Source organism: Malus domestica, chromosome 09 (assembly GCF_042453785.1).
Source record: "Malus domestica chromosome 09, GDT2T_hap1".
Classification (NCBI taxonomy): domain Eukaryota; kingdom Viridiplantae; phylum Streptophyta; class Magnoliopsida; order Rosales; family Rosaceae; genus Malus; species Malus domestica.
Window position 1 is genome coordinate 9,289,666 of NC_091669.1, and position 15,310 is coordinate 9,304,975.

Genomic DNA, 15,310 nt, shown 5'->3' on the forward strand with positions numbered 1-15,310 from the left:
AAGGCGGTGGGCAATTGTAGTCGGCAAAACCACACTTATAAATAGGTGTGTGTGTGTGTTGCTAAAAAATCAACCAACAAGAAATCAAGTAGTAGTAGTAGGCAACCAAGTGAGAGTGAGAAGCCAGAATAGTCTTGTAGGAGTGTGAGTGATCTAGAGTGTGTCTCTAGAAAGTGAGTGAGTGTCATTGCTTCTAAAGTTGTGTCCTTGTGAGTGTTGTAATATTTTGTGTGTGTAATACAAGTAATTTGTTTACTTGTGTTGTCTCTCCAACACTTGTGTTAGAGTTGTGTACTCTAGTTTTTTCCCAACAATTGGTATTAGCGCGATACGATCAAGGACCATCTTTAGTGAAGTTTTTAAGAATCGTGAGAAGTTCAGTACTTCGCAAGATTATTCATTAATCTTGTTCGGCTTATCGAAGTTTTGCCAACACGATGGGAGATCTTTAAGTTGTTGGAGGAATCAAGAAGTTGAACAACAAAAATTACAACACATGGGCAACGTGTATTGAGTCTTACCTACAAGGCCAAGATCTTTGGGATGTCGTCGGCGGTAATGAAGTTACGCAGCCGGAAGAAGACACCAATGACAGTTTGAGGAAGTGGAAGATCAAGGCAGGTAAGACTATGTTTGCCTTAAAAACCACAGTTGAAGATGACATGTTAGAGCACATATGGAAGGCCAAGACACCAAAAGAAGAGTGGGACACCTTCGCCACACTCTTTTCAAAAAGGAACGATACAAGACCCTAGCTTCTCGAGAATGAGTTGTTATCAGTGGCCCAACGAGACATGACGATTGCCTAATATTTCCACAAGGTAAAGTCTATTTGCCGTGAAATTTCTGAGTTAGATCCTAGTGCTGCCATTGTAGAATCCAGGATAAAAAAAATAATTATCCATGGATTGAGACCCGAATATATAGGCTTCGTTGCCGCTGTACAAGGATGGCCGACCCAACCATCACTTGTTGAGTTTGAGAATTTGCTTGCTGATCAAGAAACTTTGGCAAAGCAAATGGGAGGGGTCTCGTCAAGAGGTGAGGATGAAGCGCTCTACACCGAAAGTAAAGGCAGTTTTAAGCAGTGTGCTGGTAGTGGATCTAAAAGAAATGATGACAAGGCAACAGGTCATCAAGGAGGAGGGAGTTCTCGACCACGAGGAGCTTTGAAGTATCACGGCAACCATGCTCAGTCCCAGAATAATAAAAGGTTTAAGGGCAAGTGCTACAATTATGGAAAGAATGGCCACATAGCGAAGGATTGTTGGTTCAAAAGGCCTGCAGAAAGTAACGTCGCCAACTCAGAAAAGAAAAATGAACATGATTGGGACGTCATTGAGTCTCTAGCCCTGGAGGAAGAATGGTACGCTGAAGCATCCGTTACTATGGAGAAGCAAGAGTCAGCTCTCACAGTAGCAAGTCCGGAGTTGATTGACTACCAGAACGATTGGATCGTGGATTCAGGTTGCTCAAACCATATGACAGGTGGTGAGAAAAAGTTACAAAGTCTGACTAAGTACAAAGGAGGCCGCTTAGTGGTGACGGCTAACGACTCAAGGCTACCTATTGCTCACATCGGTAAGACAGTAATTGAGCCCCGATACAACACTAACCATGTGCCGCTTCAAAATGTCTACCATGTTCCAGGTATGAAGAAAAATCTGCTTTCAATGCCACAACTAACGTCATTGGGAAATTATGTCTTGTTTGGTCCACGAGATGTGAATGTGTATCAACACCTTAAGATCTTAGTGACACCAACAATGGAGGGACAACGACTGCAGTCAGTCTATGTATTGTCAGCAGAAACTGCATACGTAGACAAGACAAGGAAGAACGAGACAACAGATTTATGGCACATGAGATTGGGTTACATTAGCTATCACAAGCTAAATGTGATGATGAAAAAGTCAATGTTTAAGGGGCTACCTCAGCTTGACGTGAGAACAGACACAGTTTGTGCAGGATGCCAGTATGGTAAAGCACATCAACTACCATACAAAGAGTCAAAGTTTAAAGCAAAAGAGCCGTTGGAGTTGGTTCATTCCGATGTGTTCGAGCCTGTCAAGCAACCATCGATAAGTGGGATGCGATACATGGTCACATTCATTGATGACTTCTTTAGGTATGTGTGGGTTTTCTTTATGAAAGAAAAATCTAAAACATTTTCAAAATTTAAAGAGTTTAAGGAGACAGTTGAAGGAGAAGTGGGAAAGAAGATTCGTTGCATACGCACGGATAATGGAGGAGAATATACCTCGAATGAGTTTTCCCAGTATCTAAGAGATTGTAGAATACGTCACCAGTTCACATGTGCTAACATGCCACAACAGAATGGCGTAGCGGAAAGAAAGAACCGGCATCTTGCAGAAATATGTCGAAGTATGCTCCATGCCAAGAATGTTCTAGGAAGGTTTTGGGCAGAAGCTATGAAAAATGCAGCTTAAGTGATCAACAGGCTTCCTCAACCAAGGTTAGAATTTGTCTCACCCTTTGAAAAACTGTGGGATATGAAACCTACAGTTAGTTACTTTCGAGTATTTGGCTGTGTGTGCTACGTATTTGTTCCAAGTCACCTACGTAGCAAGTTTGACAAGAAGGCAGTTCGATGTATCTTTGTGGGATACGACAGCCAAACAAAAGGGTGGAAATGTTGTGATCCTACGAATAGAAGGTGTTACACATCACGAGATGCGATGTTTGATAAAGCATCTTCTTGGTGGTCCTCAGAAAAGGAAGGGTTGCCTGATTCGAGAGAGATAAAAGATAAGTTGCAGCAAAAGATGGATGAGCAAATTGTTCAAATCCAGTCGAGACCAGATGAGTTTAAAGATTCACTTGATGGTGATGGTGTTGAGCAAACAGTGCCCCAAAATCCTTGGCAAGCTGACGTATAACAACAACCAGAAGAAGATAGACCTAGTGAAGTGGAAATATCAACTCCACAATCACAACTAAGGAGGTCAACAAGAATCAAGAAGCCAAATCCTAAATACGCCAATGTAGCCATAGAAGAAGAAGGAGCTGAACCTAAGTGGCTCAAAGTTGGGAGAAGAGGTCACTGCAGCGGAGCTAAATCAAGCTTGGAATCCAGTGCCAAAGCAAAGAGATGTGAAACCCATATCATGCAAATGGGTGTGCAAGAAAAAGCTTCGTCGTCAACTCAACATGGGTGAAAGAATGAGCTGGTGTTGAGGGGGAATGTTAAAAGTACAACACCAGCCTAAATAATAAGGAATGGCCCATGATGAAGAAACAAAGGAGAAAACATGCATATGCTAGAATCTTCTAGCATGAGTGTGTCGGTGGGAACAAGCTAGAATTGTCTAGCTATTATAACAATTGTGTGGCTGCCATGCAAAGCCCAAAGGCGGTGGGCAAGTGTAGTCGGAAAAACCACACCTATAAATAGGTGTGTGTGTGTGTGTGTTGCTAAAAAATCAACCAACAAGAAATCAAGTAGTAGTAGTAGGCAACCAAGTGAGAGTGAGAAGCAAGAATAGTCTTGTAGGAGTGTGAGTGATCTAGAGTGTGTCTCTAGAAAGTGAGTGAGTGTCATTGCTTCTAAAGTTGTATCCTTGTGAGTGTTGTGATATTTTGTGTGTGTAATATACAAGTAATTTGTTTACTTGTGTTGTCTCTTCAACAATTGTGTTAGAGTGTGTACTCTAAGTTTTTCCCAACAGCCAAAGACGGGGATTTTTATTGATATTATGACACAAATATGCCGACAAATTTGTAGCACCGATGAAGCCAGGCAAACAAGGGATTCGAATTTAAGGGCACGATTAGCATACCTCAACTGAAAACAAAGGCCACAGGTCCTCAACTAACCTAATTAAGCACTTAAGTCTTGACCTTTAAAGAAGAAACTATGTGAGTTGCAACTTACTAGTCCGATACATGGACACTATAGGACCACAAACTCCCAATAAATACTACAATTCACATAAATAATTCTTCTTAGGTTTTCAAAAAGCGATTAGTGGACCATATATAACAGACATGTATCTGATGAGTATATCTTAATTACACGTTAGAATTTTGTGAGTATATGTTGAAGTGGTTGTTTTGTGCGACAATCATTTGTTTAGGGCATCAGACTCAAATGTATGAAACCAACGTGAAATTGAATGAGACCAAATACAGTTACTCCTGCTCTTTTATAACATGTGTCGGATAAGTAGCGTCGTCCTGATAGTTAGACCCTTTAATATGAGAGGCTTTGACACAGTCAACTAGTCTGGTTGAGACAATCATCATTGGCCTTTGATGCGTTCGAGAAAGGAAAAGTCTGTGATGTATCTGTAGGCAGTTGAGACTCTTTGGACATGGGAATAGTCTTTATTGTGAAGTTCACACAGTTGGCTGCATTTACCGTAGCAGCTCAATAGGTCAAGCATCAACCAACCAATTCCTCCATAAAGTTACAATCTAAAGCTTAATTAATAATTACGAATTCTAATTCATCACCTAACTAAATCATCTACAACCACCCAAGTTAGACCAGTGTGAAAGGTGAGTGGAGAAATAATAGGAGTAAACTAGAGATTTAGAATTCGAAACTCTCAATTTTAACTTTAAAAAGTACGTACACTACTACAAAAGGGCCTTATAGTGTCAGTTGTTGCGTTGGTTTAATATAATATAGTGACGCATAAGAGAGTTGCGACACCCACTAAATATGACGTCGGATTTACAAAGCCTGCGTCGCTTTTAAACCGACGTAAACATTTAATGTCGCTTATAACCGACACACATTTTAATAATTTTAAATACTGGCGTCACTTTAAATAAAACAGTGTCGTTTTTAAGCGACATAAAGTATGGGTGTCGCATATAGAAGAGACACTAATTGTTGTTTTTATATATTTTAATTTCTGCATCGGTTCTGAGCGACATATATTTTATTTTTTAAAATATTTTGAAACCCGGTGTCGGTTGTAAGCGACAGATTGATGGTCTTTATATACCCTCCCCCGTGTTTTCTTCTTCTTCTCTTGCATTTATCTCATTCTCACGATTTACAAAGCCTTCTGGTTCTCTCTTTCACCATTATTATTTCTTCTTCTCTTTCACCTTCCCGAGTTCTTGCAAGTTCATTCTTCACAACGGTAAGTTTTTCTTGCTTGTAATATTTTTATTTTCTTCTCTTATGTTTAATTTTTTGATACAATTTATTTTTGTAGGGAATTTATTTGAGTTGGTTGAGTACATAAAGAATTGATCGAAGACGGAATTCTTCTATAATTCAGGTTTCTATCACTAAATTCCTTAATTTTTAAATTGTATAATACACAAGTTTATTTATTTAAAAATTGTAATTTAAGTAGTTAGATAAATTTCTACTATTTTTGTTAAATTAATTAATATTTAGGCGAATTAATTAATTTTGTCACTTGAATTGTTATGAGAAAATGGAATGAATATTATTTATAAGCATTTATGTTAAATTAACAACATTAAATATAACATAAACTTATAATATTGAGTAATTTAAGAATATATTATGTTAAATTAATTTTTTTTGCACTCTAATTGGTATTTTAATTTGTTGTTATTTTGATAATTTTTTTGTTGTTATTTACTAGAATGGATTAGATGAGAATAATTTGAATTGTTATGAGAAAATGGAATGAATAATATTTATAACCATTTATGTTAAATTAACAATATTAAATATAACATAAACTTATAATATTGAGTAATATAAGAATATATTATGTTAAATTAATTTTTTTTGCACTCTAATTGTTATTTTAATTTGTTGTTATTTTGATAATTTTTTGTTGTTATTTACTAGAATGGATTAGATGGGAATAATTTGAATTGTTATGAGAAAATGGAATGAATAATATTTATAAGAATCTATGTTAAATTAAAAATATTAAATATAACATAAAATTATAATATTTAGTAATATAAGAATATATTATGTTAAATTAATTTTTTTTTTTAGCAATTTGAATTGTTATGAGAAAATGGAATGAATAATATTTATAAGCATTTATGTTAAATTAAAAATATTAAACATAACATAAACTTATAATATTTAGTAATATAAGAATATATTATGTTAAATAATTTCTTTTTTGCAATTTGAATTTTTATGAGAAAATGGAATGAATAATATTTATAAGCTTTTATGTTAAATTAACAATATTAAATATAACATAAACTTATAATATTTAGTAATATAAAAATATATTATGTAAAATTAATTTTTTTTGCAATTTGAATGGTTATGAGAAAATGAAATGAATAATATTTATAATCATTTATGTTAAATTAACAATATTAATATAACATAAACTTATCATTTTTAGTAATATAAGAATATATTATGTTAAATTAATTTTTTTTTACAATTTGAATTGTTATGAGAAAATGGAATGAATAATATTTATAAGCATTTATGTTAAATTAACAATATTAAATATAACTTTTGCACTATAATTGTTATTTTAATTTATTGTTATTTACTAGAATGGATTAGATGAGCATAATTTTGATAACTTTTTGTTGTTATTTTAATTTTTTTTTCACTATAATAGGTGTTGAAAATTAAAAGATTGCAATCGTGATAGAGTTCGAGGGTTGAAAGATAGAAATTAAAAATTCTAATAGTTATGCCTACATGATAGGGATTGCAAGATTGTAGGCATCTTAGTGTCACTGTCAGCATAATATTTTACCCTCGTAAACTGGTAAAACATGGACAAGAGTTGGTTGACGATACCGCGAAATTTTGAAGCGTATACAGCTGGAATTAATTTGTTTTTGGATCAAGCAGTTGCAAATGGTGTTGGTCCTGATAAGTTTAGATGTCCTTGCAAGCAGTTGCAAATGGTGTTGGTCCTAATAAGTTTAGATGTCCTTGCAAAAGATGTTGTAATTGATATACTTTTGTTAGGAACACTATTATTGAACATCTCATATTGCATGATATGGATAAAGATTATAAAAATGCTTGCTGGCGACATCATGGCGAGCAAAACATTGGAGAGCAAAATGTGTCAATTGGAGAATAAGAAACAGGAGATGAGGTGATTGGCATGCATGACTTTTTTAATGATGTATTTGTCCAACCATTAACAGAAGAAGGTGTTGGGCCGTTTACTGAACCGTCTATTAGGGAAGGGCGTCCAGAAGAGGTGGAGACTTTTTTTAGGTTGCTTGAAGAGGCATATCAAGATTTGTGGCCAGGGTGTAAGGAGTTTAAGAAATTAGAAGCAGTTGTAAGACTGTATCAGATCAAGTGTTTATCGCGAATGCCAGACGAGATCTTCACAACTTTACTGGAGTTAATTAAAAGAATGTTGCCTGAAGGGGATTATTTGCCTGAATCTTGTTATAAGGCAAAAAAACTTATAATTGACTTGGGTCTGACGTATGTGAAAATTGATGCATGCCCCAATGATTGCATGATCTATTGGAAAGATACTTCGGATTTGACGTGTGCTCGGTTTGTGGTGAATCAAGATATAAAATTACCAACACAGCGGATAGGTCGAGAAAAAAGATCACAGCTAAGGTTATGTGGTATTTTCCTTTAAAACCACAATTGCAACGATTTTTTATGTCGAAGCATACGGCTAAACATATGAGGTGGCATGCAATTGAATGTCCTAAAGATGAGTTTATGAGACATCCTTCAGATTCTTCAGCATGGAAGCATTTGGATAATTTATATCCGGATTTTGCGTCAAAAATTCAAAATGTTCGATTAGGGTTGGCCAGTGATGGATTTAATCCTTTTGGAAAAATGAGGAATGACCATAGCACATGGCCTGTGGTGCTTTCTGTTTACAATTTGCCGCCTTGGATGTGCATGAAGCAACCAAATTTGTTGTTGTCTCTTTTAATACTAGGACCGCGCAGTCCTGGTAAAGAGATTGATGTATACATGCATCCACTGATTGACGAGTTGAATGAGTTGTGGGAGGTGGGCACTCCAACTTATAATGGTATTCCAACCAAAGTTTTACGATGAAGGCTGCTGTCTTATGGACTATAAGTGATTTTCCGGCTTATGGAATGTTGTCAGGATGGAGTACACATGGCTATAAAGCCTGTCCACATTGCATGCATGATAAAGAATCTATTTACTTGCCGGCGAGTCGTAAAATTTGTTATATGGGGCATCGACGCTTTCTTGAAGATAATCATAGGTTTCGAAGGCAAACCACAGTTTTTAATGGTCGTCGAAAGCATCGTAGTGCACAAAGGCAGTGGACTGGTTTACAATGTCTCGAAGAACTTTGTACATTGAGATTTACTTTTGGAAAACCAAAGAAAAATGCTTTAGTTGGGCAACGCAGAAAAAGAACTTCGAGCAGTACAAGTGGTAACAGTCAGTGGAAGAAGAAATCTATTTTTTATGAACTACCTTATTGGAAACATCTGTTGATTAGACACAATCTTGATGTTATGCATATCGAGAAGAATATATGTGACAGTGTGGTGGGAACATTGCTAGGTATAGAAAAGTCTAAAGATGGATTGGCTGCACGTGCAGATCTTGAAGTCTTGAACATAAGACGCAGTCAACACCCATGTAGAGAAGGAAATAGAACATTTCTACCTCCAGCTTTGTTCACGTTGAAAAGAGAAGAAAAAATTGCGTTTTGCAATGTGTTGTCTACTATTCGGGTCCCCGATGGATATTCATCAAATTTATCGCGATGTGTGCACATGAATGAACAAAAAATACGTGGGTTGAAAAGTCATGATTGTCATGTTTTAATGCAGCAGTTACTCCCGTTTGCAATACGCCTGGTTTTGCCTAAAACTGTTACTATGATATTATTAGAGTTGAGTGCAATTTTCAGACAGTTGTGTAGTAAGGAGTCTAAGGAAGGATTCAAGGAACTGAGTTCAAGAATTGCCTTGACATTATGTCAACTTGAAAAAATATTTCCTCCTACATTTTTTGATATAATGGTGCACCTTCCAGTTCACTTGGCAGATGAAGCAGCTTTTGCAGGGCCTGTTCCCTATAGATGGATGTATCCAATTGAACGGTAATTAATAAATTTTTATAAATTTTTTACAATTGTAATCATAACTCTAATTTATAATTATAATTGTTTGTGTTTCGTTTATAATTATAGGTATTTGCAAACGTTCAAGCGCTATGTTCGTAATAAGGGTCATCCTGAAGGTTCTATTGCTGAAGCATATTTGGTGGATGAGTGCTTGTCCTTCTATTCCATGTATTTTAGAGGTGTCGAGTCTCGTCGTACCCGTAGAGGCCGAAATGAATATGGTGTTGGACGTGGAGTGTCTCGTGGGTTATCAATTTTTGACTCCAAATGATATTATATAGGTTCAGGAGAACATGTGGAGCTCGATCTAAATGTTCTTAATCAGTGCCATAGATACATTCTAAATAATTGTGATGAAGTGAACCCATTTAGAACGTAAGAACGTTTAATCATATGTCTTAATGTTTTATTGATTTTCTTAACTTTGAAAAATTAATTATCTAAATTTGGACATAATTGTGTAGCCAACATGAGGAATTCTTGAAAACTAAACATCGTCGAGAAAGGTTAACTATGCGACAAGGAGCTAAGCAAGAAAGAATTTCCAAAATGGTTCAAGCAACATGTGAGTTGATATAACAATCACATTATTTATTTATTGTTTTGCATTTTAATTATAACATGTTATAGTTATTCTGTCAATTTTTATCTTCATACTTATTACAGATGAATTCAAGCTATCATGCTAATGACATGTTGATATCTCAAGACTTGCATTGGCTAGCTAATTATCCTAGAAGGGTTGTGAGTAGATATAAAAGTCACATTGTTCATGGGTTTAGATTTCATATAAAATCAATGGATGATAAGCATAAGAATCAAAATTGTGGTGTCTTTGTACCTGTAAATGTTCCTGGAGCAATTGGGCAAGTGAATTGTTATGGTAGAGTTGTAGATATGTTCGAGGTTAAATATTGTGGTCCTACTGAGGCAGGAGATAGGGGTCGAGCTGTGATGTTATTTAAGTGCGAATGGGTTAATAGTGAAAGTCCACGAGGAATGAAGACCGATCAATATGGATTTACTATGGTGAATTTCAATCAATTGGGATTTAAAGAGGATCCTTTCATACTAGCATCACAAGCATTACAAGCATTTTATGTGGATGACACAATTGAAAAAGATTGGCACGTAGTTGTTCGAACCCAGCCGAGGGATTTGTTTGACGTACTAGAGGATAGTGATGCTATTGATGATTATGCCATACCGAACTTGGATGATCAAATTCTTGATAATGAAAATTTTCATACAAGGGTTGGCGTGGAAGAGACTCCTTTTCTTGACTCATTAGCGTTGCCTATCGAGTTCGTTAATCATGCCAATGTCGACGATGAGCTAACAGATGATGACGGAGAATAAATATGTTAATTATTTTATGTATTAATTATACTATCTTTCATTTCGTATGTTATGATATCTTATTATAAAATTATATTTCTATTTTTTATTAAGTATTATATATAAGTTAAAACTTTTTTTTTTTTTAATATTGGGTTATACTTTTTTGTTTTTTAGCTTGTTTCATGTCGCTTTTAACCGACGGCATATGTCATCTGCGTCGGTTTAATTGAAATATTTTGGGCGGCACTTTTCCCGGTTTTTTTCATTCGGTTGGCGTCAGTTTTAACCGACCAACCTCAGATTATTTCGACTCAATGAAAGCTTATTTCGACACAGACTGTCATGTTACGTCGGTTTGATCCGACGCAGTGTTAGCCTATTTCTACGCAATGTCAGTCTATTTCGACGCAAGGTAAAAACCTGTTGTGAATTATATGTATTAATGCGAAAAAAGGATGATTATTTTTTCTTATTTACAGTTCACAAAATTTTTGAGTTGTTAATTACACTATTTTTCTTTTTATTTAACAATTTTATACTTCTAAAAACTATAATAATTATATATATATATATATATATATATATTAAATTCTTTTATTTAACAATTTTATACCCCTAAAAACGATCGATCTTCAATTTGAAATATTTACACTAGTGGATACCACAAAATCTTATGTTATACTTAATGAAATTATGAATAAACTCTTTTAGTGTTAGTGAATATATCGTTTTGATGGAATACGAATTCTACGAAACTAATTTCAACAATCCAACCGTCAAACATGTTTGTATATAATTCGAGATCGCATACGCCAAAAATTGCAAAAAACAAACATTCTGAGATAAAGTAACGGGAAAAACTTATTCGACGGTTATTAACGAAAAATCACGATTTAACGATTATTTTAACTCCGATTTTGATGATTTTTTATATGTACACTCCTTCACCCTATATAAATACAGTGAATGAATGCGATCTTCAATTTGAAATATTTACACTAGTGGATATCACAAAATCTTATGTTATACTTAATGAAAGTATGAATAAACTCTTTAAGTGTTAGTAAATATATCGTTTTGATGGAATACGAATTCTACGAAACTAATTTCAACGATCCAACCGTCAAACATGTTTGTATATAATTCGAGATCGCATACGCCAAAAATTGCAAAAAAAAAAAACCAATCTGAGATAAAGTAACTGGAAAAAACTTATTCGACGGTTATTAACGAAAAGTCACGATTTAACGGTTATTTTAACTCCGATTTTGATGGTTTTTTATATGTACACTCCTTCACCCTATATGAATACAGTGATTGAATGCGATCTTCAATTTGAAATATTTACACTAGTGGATATCACAAAATCTTATGTTATACTTAATGAAAGTATGAATAAACTCTTTAAGTGTTAGTGAATCTATCGTTTTGATGGAATACGTTAACTCTGAAACTAATTTCAACGATCCAACCGTCAAACATGTTTGTATATAATTCGAGATCGCATACGCCAAAAATTGCAAAAAAAAAAAATTCTGAGATAAAGTAACGGGAAAAACTTATTCGACGGTTATTAACGAAAAATCACGATTTAACGATTATTTTAACTCCGATTTTGATGATTTTTTATATGTACCATAACGTACCATAAGTTTTGTACGTACCAAAATAAGGATAATACAACGTACTAATAACTTGGTACGTACTAAATAAAAAATTGCATAACGTACCAAAATACTAATACATACCCAGATTAATACAAATTGGTACGTTATATTTAATATTTGTGCATGTTATATTTCATAATTGTATGTTGATATGATGTTTATATGTTTTTATAATTTAATACAACAAATTATTTGCATAAGAAAAATTCATTTTAAACGAATTATGATAAGATAAGATAGGAAGTTTGTGGTGATTTTAGAATATTTATCATACTATTTTATGAACTAGTTGGTCAATTATTTACAATAAAAATCATATTTTTAATTAAAAATTAACAGAAGAATGTTTGATCAAAAGTTTAAAAGTTATAGATGTTTGATTAAAAAATTCAAATTTAAGGCATCTATATCAAAATGATCATAAAATTATATTTATGTTTTTTATTAAGTATTATGTATAAGTTAAATTTTATTTATTAAAATATTATATGAAATAACATAACTGCTTATTTTTTAATTTTGGGTTAAATTTTTTTTTTCTCCTCGTTTCCATTTTTTTTTTTTAGTTAAACTCTATTTTTTTATGTTGGGCTGGAATTTTCCCGGTTTTTTTTTGCACAGGGAAATGGATTGGAAGAATTAGGGTCGTATTGGACGTGCGAATGAACCGAGGCATCGAAATAATAAATGGTTGAGTCAAAATAATAAGTAGTGGCGTTGGTTTAAACCGACGCAACCATTTATTATTTCGATGCCTCGGTTCATTCGCATGTCCAATTCCGAGGCCACTGCAATGACTGTCTGTCAGAAGAACGTCGGTTAAAACTGACGCAATTGTGTTCTATTTTGACGCTAGGCAAATCTGTCAGAATAACGTCGATTTTAACCAACGCAATATGACCCTATTTCGACGCCAGTATCCTTGTAGTCAAAAGTGTGTCAGAGGTTGTGTCGGTTTTAAGCGACGTAATGTTTGCATAATTCGACGCTAAGTTTTTTTTTTGCATATTTAAGTTTCTACGACCTATTTCCGTGTGTTTCCTTTTCATTCTCTCATTTCACTCCCTCTCCTTTTCCATCTTCTTTATTCCGCATTTCTTCCGTGATTCCTTTACTTTTGCTATGGATAGTAGTAGTGATTATCAACGTTATGAGGAACTTCCTGTGGAAGAGGAGGAGGTCGAAGCTGGTTATTTTTCCATACTATTATTAGTTTCGTTTTTTTTTTTGGTGTGTTTATTCTACTATTATGCTTAAACTGAAAATTTACATTTGTTTCCTACTTTTTTGGTGTGTTTTAATTGTGGTTTTTGTATGAACAAGGAACATCTCAACGGAGGTGAGGACCCTCAGTTCCCAAATGGACGAAACAGCTTTGTTCGTTTGATATGTCCGGAAAATGCATTAGTGATAATTCTAGTGCATTTTCAAAATATGTGGCATCGGAGGTTAGAGACCACAGAAATCTCCCATTGGCAAAGCATTGGCGTAAGATTAACGATGTAGATAAGGAAGCTTTCTGGAATGGAATTAAGGTATAGATATTTTTATTTTTACTAGAAAATAAAAGAATAATTCAATGATTGTTATAATATTTGACTTGGTTGATTTTTTTTTTTTTTTTATGGATGTAGGGAAATATTGTTTTTGAAGATGCAGATATACCAAAAATGCCCTTGATCCGCTTTATGACGCTTAAGGTTGCTAAGCATGCACATAAAGAGTTTAGAAATAAGTTAAAAAAAGTATTATACCGAGAGAGCAGCAGAGGAGTGTCGCCAGCCTCCTCCTGATGTGAATCCTACCCAGTGGGGTAATTTATTGGCATACTGGAGTGGAGATAAAACAAAGGTAATCGTTATGTAATTTATTTCATTATAACTATAAATTTGTCTAATAAATTTTTTATTTTTATTTTCAGGAGGTTGCTGAAAAAAAACAAGATTAATCGGCAAAGGAAAACAATGAACCATACTACTGGTACAAAATCTTTTGCAAGAAAGCGACAAGAATATGTATGGATTGTACAATTTGAAGAAATGTTATTTTAAATATTCTATAGTTGTTATAAATTTTAATTTTAATGAGGTTTGCTTAAAATTTTTTGTGTGAAATTTTATTTTTGGTAAAGCAAAAGAAGCATGGGAAAGAAGCCGATCCTGTAACCTTTTTTCGTGAATGTCATACACAAAAAAATGAAACTTGGATTGATGAAACATCGGAGCGTACAGGGGTAATTTATTTTACTGTGTTAGTATTTCATTGTTATTAATTTTTTATTATCTATAGCTTATTTTTCTGTTTTACGATTGAATTTTTATTTTTAAAAATTGTAATGCAAGGCAACAATGGAGAGCAATATGCAAACTTTGATTCAGTTGGGGCAAGAGGATAATGAAGATCTTAGGACCCGAGTGTATGTTGATACAATGGGTCCTAAGAGGTATAATAGAGTCAGAGGATACGGTCATGGGGTGACTCCTGATATGGTGTCCTATGCGTCTTCTTCATCTTCAACATCAATTCCCTCCAAGAGGTCATCTAACAGTGCAATGGCATTGCTGATGACTCAAAATAATGAGTTGAAATTGAGGGACGAAAATAACAATAAACGGATTTCGGACCTAGAGAACAAGCAAAGTAAGATGTTTGCGTGGCTTTTCCAAAGATTTCAGCCACAACCACAACCATCGTATAGCCTAGGAACCCAATAGTCAGGCCAGAGTCAGCCTCCTCCTCCTCAATAGTCGGGTCAAAGTTAGCCACCCCCTGCATATCCGTATGCTTGCCATAATCAGCAACCTCCGTATCCTATGTATCTAATGCCTATGCAGCCCACGACATACATGCAGCAGCCTTCCATGCCTTACATGCAGCAGCCTCCCTATCAAGTGCCAGTATATCGACCTGAGATGGTTGCTCCTTGTCCTGAATTTCCAGCTGGGGGGTTTGCTGAAATGCTTGCGGGTGTTGGATCTGATGTGGACTTGTCGAGGATGTTGGCATCAGATATAGGACCTCAAGGACGAGAAGGATATGTGCCACATTTAGGCGCAAATTCGGTTCAATAGTTTATTTGGTTCGCTTTCTTGTCGGCTAAATATGACACTTTAATCGTTCTATCTTTTTTGTTTTTTTATGCTATGTTTGTAATGTCGAATTTAGTAGTTGTTATGACGGATGAGTTTTTGTATATTAAGTGGAACGTTAGATGTACAATATTTGTGTATTTTGGCACTATTTTTCTTGTTA

The 15,310-nt window shown here is 34.5% G+C and overlaps 1 protein-coding gene across 1 annotated transcript; it reads left to right on the forward strand.

Moving 5' to 3' along the window:
• Positions 1–2,699: 2,699 nt before the first annotated feature.
• LOC114822284 (uncharacterized) lies at positions 2,700–10,409 on the forward strand. Its single transcript, XM_070804341.1, has 7 exons — positions 2,700–2,847; positions 7,102–7,545; positions 7,662–7,948; positions 8,051–8,242; positions 8,755–9,026; positions 9,117–9,189; positions 9,717–10,409. Exons 1-7 carry the CDS (start codon positions 2,700–2,702, stop codon positions 10,407–10,409), a joined length of 2,109 nt encoding a protein of 702 aa, XP_070660442.1.
• Positions 10,410–15,310: the final 4,901 nt, after the last annotated feature.

Excerpts from the sequence above, each read along its gene's own strand:
- LOC114822284 (XM_070804341.1), top strand. The coding sequence starts at position 2,700 with ATGTTTGATAAAGCATCTTCTTGGTGGTCCTCAGAAAAGGAAGGGTTG. Across the intron at positions 7,949-8,050 it reads AGTTGAATGAGTTGTGGGAG|GATGGAGTACACATGGCTAT; the intron begins GTGGGCACTCCA and ends GAATGTTGTCAG. Across the intron at positions 8,243-8,754 it reads TGCACAAAGGCAGTGGACTG|CAGTTACTCCCGTTTGCAAT; the intron begins GTTTACAATGTC and ends GTTTTAATGCAG.